The sequence below is a fragment of the Rosa chinensis genome, chromosome 6 (assembly GCF_002994745.2).
Source record: "Rosa chinensis cultivar Old Blush chromosome 6, RchiOBHm-V2, whole genome shotgun sequence".
Lineage (NCBI taxonomy): Eukaryota > Viridiplantae > Streptophyta > Magnoliopsida > Rosales > Rosaceae > Rosa > Rosa chinensis.
The window spans coordinates 39,614,150-39,620,193 of NC_037093.1; the positions used below are offsets into that span (position 1 = coordinate 39,614,150).

The 6,044-nt window shown below is 38.2% G+C and overlaps 1 protein-coding gene across 1 annotated transcript; it reads right to left on the bottom strand.

The window, feature by feature from the left end:
- Positions 1 to 306: 306 nt before the first annotated feature.
- Positions 307 to 4,721, bottom strand: LOC112173799 (alcohol dehydrogenase 3). The gene is made up of 10 exons (XM_024311484.2): positions 4,565 to 4,721; positions 3,580 to 3,716; positions 3,229 to 3,275; positions 2,794 to 3,119; positions 2,611 to 2,693; positions 2,456 to 2,531; positions 2,302 to 2,363; positions 1,056 to 1,151; positions 804 to 965; positions 307 to 686 (listed from the first exon to the last, which is right to left on the bottom strand). Exons 1-10 carry the CDS (start codon positions 4,599 to 4,601, stop codon positions 570 to 572), a joined length of 1,143 nt encoding a protein of 380 aa, XP_024167252.1. The 5' UTR covers positions 4,602 to 4,721; the 3' UTR covers positions 307 to 569.
- Positions 4,722 to 6,044: the final 1,323 nt, after the last annotated feature.

The window sequence follows — 6,044 nt, forward strand, 5'->3', positions numbered from 1 at the left end:
TAAGATGTTTGTAGTTGTTATTTGTAGCACAATAGCGTGTTGGCAAATTAGACTAGATAAATAAGTTTTCCTTAGAATAGCGAGGCTATTCTTGCTCGGTTTAGGCTTGCTTTTCGGCGAGCGTCCCTCTAGACCTTAATGAGTTTAGTATTGGCTTAGATAGATTTATCTGATTCACCAGATTCTTATGTAAGTGCATGTTAGACTCTAACTTGTTTTCATGACTTTGATATCTAATAACATCAAACTCTATTAAAAAAAATATCAGCTTTTGAAATATGTAAATGTCCAATAAATACATAAAACTTATCAATCACACAAACAAACCCGCAGCATCACCCGGGGAATTACCTTGTATTATTTAAAAGGAAAGACATCCAAACTATTGCAAATTCGTCTGTTTGCACTAGCTAGTCTTGAAATTCCATAGCCAAATTATTCTTTTTCCAAATACATACACACATACGTACATACATACACACACACGCGCGCGCACACACACACGCACACACACATACATATGTATAAAAACCCTTTCGATTCATAAAAAGAAGTAGAGTAAAACTGCTCTACTGGTCCATGCAGATGAGGCACCGGATTCCCTCTCCTAGACGCATGTACTCAAATGCCTTGTTGATCTCAGAGAGAGGAACAGAGTGAGTGATAAATTTGTCCACTTCCATCTCCTGCAGACCAAATTAACTCCCATGTCAAATTAATGTTTTCTAAACGTATCTAAGAACCCAATTAGAGCGAGCATGAAGCCAATTCTAGAATGGACGGCTGAAAGAAAGTGTGATTACCTTGTTCATGTACTTCTCCACAACACCAGGTAGATCGGTGCGGGGCTTGTACTTACCATAGAAAGCACCTTTCAGAGTCCTCTCATTCAAGAAGTTCATCGGATGGGTTTTGAATTCATAGTCTATCTTTGGCACTCCAACAAGTACAGCAACTCCCCAACCCTAAATTTGGGCAAAAGAAAATAAGTTACAATGTTAAACGTCAAGAGCAACCAATCAACAAGAACAAGGAAGCGTTAAGTAGATGCTTACATCATGAACACATTCAAACGCAGAGATCATAGCGTCGATGCTCCCAGTGCACTCAACACTCCTATCAACTCCACCATTGGTCATCTCAGCTATCACCTTTATGTCAAAACTCAACTGTTAGTCTCTGTTATACAATAATCATCACTGACTTTAAGTCCAATTGAGGAGTCATTATGTATTTAATTAAGTAAAACAATAGTGTGTGTGTATATATATCAGATCCTATAAAGAGCGAGACCTTGCTCTTAAATTGAAATGCTCTTTTAGAGTTTATGGTCACTTGTCGGTCGCATATTCACATCTCGACCGTTCAGATTTTAGGTACTAATGTATGGATCATCTCTACAAAATTTAAGCCAAATTGATCGTCATTAAGGCATTGATAACTGCCTTAAAACTAGTATAGTTCAGGTTGGACAGATTCAGTTCATCCATTGGTTGAAACGAGTTTTAAGGCAGTTATCAATGCCTTAATGACGATCAATTTAGCTAAAATTTTGCAGAGATTATCTATACATTAGTATCTAAAATCTGAACGGTCGAGATTTAGATGTGAGACTGAAAAGTGACCCTAAACTCTAAACCTCGCACTTTAATTTCAGAGGGAGCAAGGGATCCCTTTTTTGGTCTTTTCTAGGGATAGGGCATTATACCAACTTTTCGATTACATTTCATAATCTCAACCGTTCAGTTTTTAGATCCTAATGTGTAGATCACCTCTGTAAATTTTTAGTAAAATCGGTGATCGTTAAAGTATCGAACTAAATTAAATCAATGGACGAACCAAATCTGTCCAACCTGAACCGTTCATACATATAATTGTAGATCACAGTTTTGAATGTCTTAACAATAATCAATTTGGCTAAAAATTTATAGAAGTGATCTACACATTAGGACAAAAAAACTGAACGGTTGAGATGCCAAAATATGATCGAAAAGTTTGTTTAATACCCTATCCCTAAAAAAGACAAAAAAAAGAAAAAGAGAATCCCTCACCAAAAAGACCCTATAATATATATATATATATATATATATATATATATATATATATATATATTGATGCAGAATTGAAAATGTTCAAGTCAAGTCCTCAACAGGTCTTATAGAGCGGAGTGATCTTTTATAGTGTGCAGTGCAATGAAATAAGAAAATACTCATTCTGAAGTGCAAAATGAGACAAGTGCAAATGCTAGGCTATCTAATCAACTAGCAAGAAATACAAACAAAGAAAATTGTCTGTACTCACCTCCTGAACAGGTTTGTTATGATCTTTTGGATTCACGAATTCACTCACCCCAAACTTCTTGGCTGTCAAAAAAGTGACAAGTCAGTACATCAACATACGTTTAACATTCTAAGAAGCAGAGTATTTCCTGAACATGAGTAGGCATTGTCTATACCTGCCTCAAATCGGTTGGAGTTCAGATCAACTCCAATGATCCTTGAAGCCCCAGAAACCCTTGCACCTTCCGCGGCCTAAATTGCATCAAAAAGTCATCAGAATAGTTCTAAATAGCTGAAGAAATGGAATAGAGAAGAAATAAGAATAACTTACAGCAAGACCAACAGCACCCAATCCGAAAATGGCAACAGACGAACCCTTTTTCGGCTTTGCAACATTTACAGTTGCACCAAAACCTTTTGAGCACATATAAAACGATTCATTACTACAAGTAAAGAAACCAGTGATATATGTTCCACTGTAAGGATTAAATGTGATAAGTTTGTTCAGCCGAACCTGTACAAACTCCGCAACTAAGAACACAAACTTTGTCAAGAGGCGCTGCAGGGTTGATCTTCACAACGGAACCAACATGTGAAACAGTGTATTGACTGAATGTAGAGGTACCAACAAAGTGATAAATTGGCTTTCCATCCTTGGAAAACCGGGTCTTGCCGTCATTGAGCATAGTACCCCTGTCAGTATTAATCCTTAGGAGTTCACACAAGTTGCTTTCCTCTGACTTACAATGTGTGCACTCCTTGCATTCTCCAGTGAACACCGGGAGGACATGGTCTCCCGGTTTGAGTTCAGTTACACCCTCGCCTACGCTTTCCACAATTCTAAACAAAAAATCCCAAGGAAAAGTAAATATACTGTATGAAAGGGAACTAAAAGCATAGTTTAATTTTCCTGTTACAAAATAGCTTCAAGATTCAAAGATACACATACCCTGAAGCTTCATGACCTAAAATCCGAGGGAACAGAGGTTTTTGTCCCTGCGACACAACAGAATTGTTTCAGTTCCAACATATGACGTCTATAATCTTCAAGGCTAGAATCGCATGTATGGTCTACAGAGGTGTTTTCTCTTCCTTTTTTATTTTGAATTTGGGGGAAGCAATAAATTCATCAGCAATATTTGATAAATAGTGACATATTATAAATTGAAAAACAGAACAACTTCACTGATGGATTCCAAGATATGAAACTAAACATTATGCTGATACTCATACTGAGCATTCCGTTCAATGTGCTACTTCAAACAACGATGGACAAAGCTTTAGTTAGTTTAAGGTTTACCTTTGCTTCCCAGAAGTATACATCAGTGTGGCATAGAGCATTAAAGAGGATCTTCAAGCGTACTTCATGTTTCTGTGGTGGTGCCACCTCCACTTCCTCAATGACCAGCGGCTTCCCGGCTTCCCAGGCCACCGCAGCTATAATCCAAGTATGGCATAAACAATTAGTAACAATTATATGGTCACATGCAGTGTTATCACTTCTCAAAAAGGAATTAACTACAAGACCAAGACATTTGAGTGTGGTAACAACTTGTAGAAAAGAAAACAAACAAATTTATTTATCAGATGTTTCACTGCATTGCCAGATAATAAAGTAGTGTTTTTAACCAACTTCGGAGATCTCCCAACATTACTATTCTCATATAATCTAATCAAGCAAAGGTTACAAAACCAGAGAAAGCCCAAGCCACCAGATGTTCAAATTACAAAAATGAAGCTGCTTAGCCCAAAATGGTACAAATCTTGGACCAAAAGACACAGTGATCATCATGATTCCCACCAACATTACCAAAGAACAGAGTGAATGGCACCCAGTTCTCCGATACAGAAAACCCCATAATATCTTCGAAGAAAAAAGAAAAGAATAAGGTGGAGTCGTTAAACAGCAATTTGTAATCATGATCATAAGCAAAAAAAACACTAACGGGAAAAACCATCAGCAGATTATAGGGAGAAAAACCACATAAGATCTCAGATTAGGGAATCCAACAGAAGGGTTTAACAAGTAAATAGGGAGTCACAAGAAAAGATAATAACAATAAAGAGAACTTTGATCGTTATCAGAACTCAGAACAGAAAACTGAGAGAACCCAACAAAGGGTGTGGGGTGCCTCCAAAAACACATAATCAGATTTCTGATAAACCAAAACAACATATAATCAGACAAACCAATTTCCATTATCAGAAAAAAAAAAAGCACAAACGGGAGAATCAAACAGAAGGGTTTAGCAAGAAACAACGATCAAAGTGTCTCACAGGTTTACCTTTGCACTTGATCACCTTGCCAGCAGTGTTAGACATGGTTGAGATGTTTACGTGTGTGTTTGTGAGGGTAAAGAGTTCAGAGAATGTATTGCATGTGGAAATGGAACGTGTGAGTGGCGGTATTTATAGTACGTGTGACTGTGAGAAAGGAGCCAACAAAACCGCTTAAGCCGTATGCATGTACGAGAATACCATTTTCGTGTTGAGTTAATTACAACCTTGGAGAATACGAACGTGAAGATGAAATTTTGTGATTCTGTGGAAGCCAGTTTTGGTATTACGAGTACTTGTTAAACAGGAGAAGGTTTTGGTTATTCCAGCGGCGCCTTTGTTTCTCAGCCACTGCCACGTGGCCTTTTTTCCTTTCGGTGCTTGTTACTTCGTCCTTTCGGTAGGGAAGGGAACGTCGCTTCTTCATCGGAATTATTAAGCTACGTGCCTGCCAAGAATTGGCCAACAAACGATTAGAGATTAGAAATCGTTCACGAAGAAGAGATAAGCCTTCTGCTTACAATCATAATGTTTCTCTCCTTTATCCTTTATGTACTATCTCCAGAAACTGTCGACCCTCTTTTTATGCATCGTCAATTCCCTTGTCAAGTTTGAACTTTAGCTCATTCTTCTGATCCTCTTCAATAGGATGACTCTTTTATTTCTTGGTTAGATGATATTAATAATGATTCTCTTGCTCAAGTACTGCTTCTTCTTCTTCTTTTTGGAACCTAATTTTAATTGGGAGGCTCAGCCCCACACCCGACAATATTATTATTAATAGGATAAGAATCATCATACAGCGAGGGGGACTTATTACCTACACCTCAAGTACCAGTACAAAGATCCTCGTAGAGTGCATCCTAGATAATCACAGGTGCCTCATCTATCCAATAAGCATCTAGGTAACCAACACTAGCAAGATGTGCCAATCTATGGGCCACATCATTTGCTTCACGATAAATAGAACATAGAGTGACAGAAGGAATAGCACGTATATATGCTTTGCAATCCTCAACAATACAACCAACCTCTGACAAGTCCTCCATATCTCCTTGTAAGGCCATGACTGCCATAGCGCAATCTGTTTCAATGTCCACAGCAGCAAAGCCTTGATGCACAAGAAGCATGAGCCCTGCCCGTAAAGCCTCTAGTTCCATCTGAAAAGTAGACCTCACCTGGGAGAAAGGGCGAGCAATTGCAGCTATGCATAGACCATCTTCATTTTGAATGATTGCCCCAACTCCTCCTTGACCCGTGTCACTTAGAAATGCCATGTCCGTGTTAAGCTTCAGTCTACCCCGTGGCGAGCAAGTACTGCTTCTTATTTCTTGGTCCATTTGGCATTCTAGGAAGAGGTTAATCTTTTAGTAATTAGTTCATTCCCCTAATAAAATCTTATTTGGGGCTATTATGATGGGAACTAATTATTGTGAGGGTAACCCTAAGAATAGTAAACCTAAGTTGTCGAAATATTTTCAAGTGAAA

Bases quoted from the DNA above. Each gene is read 5' to 3' on its own strand.
- LOC112173799 (XM_024311484.2), bottom strand. From the start codon at position 4,601: ATGTCTAACACTGCTGGCAAGGTGATCAAGTGCAAAG. The intron at 3,120-3,228 runs GTATGTGTATCT...TTTTTTGTTTAG, and splicing joins TTAGGTCATGAAGCTTCAGG to AATTGTGGAAAGCGTAGGCG. The intron at 2,694-2,793 runs GTTCGGCTGAAC...TGTGCTCAAAAG, and splicing joins TAGTTGCGGAGTTTGTACAG to GTTTTGGTGCAACTGTAAAT.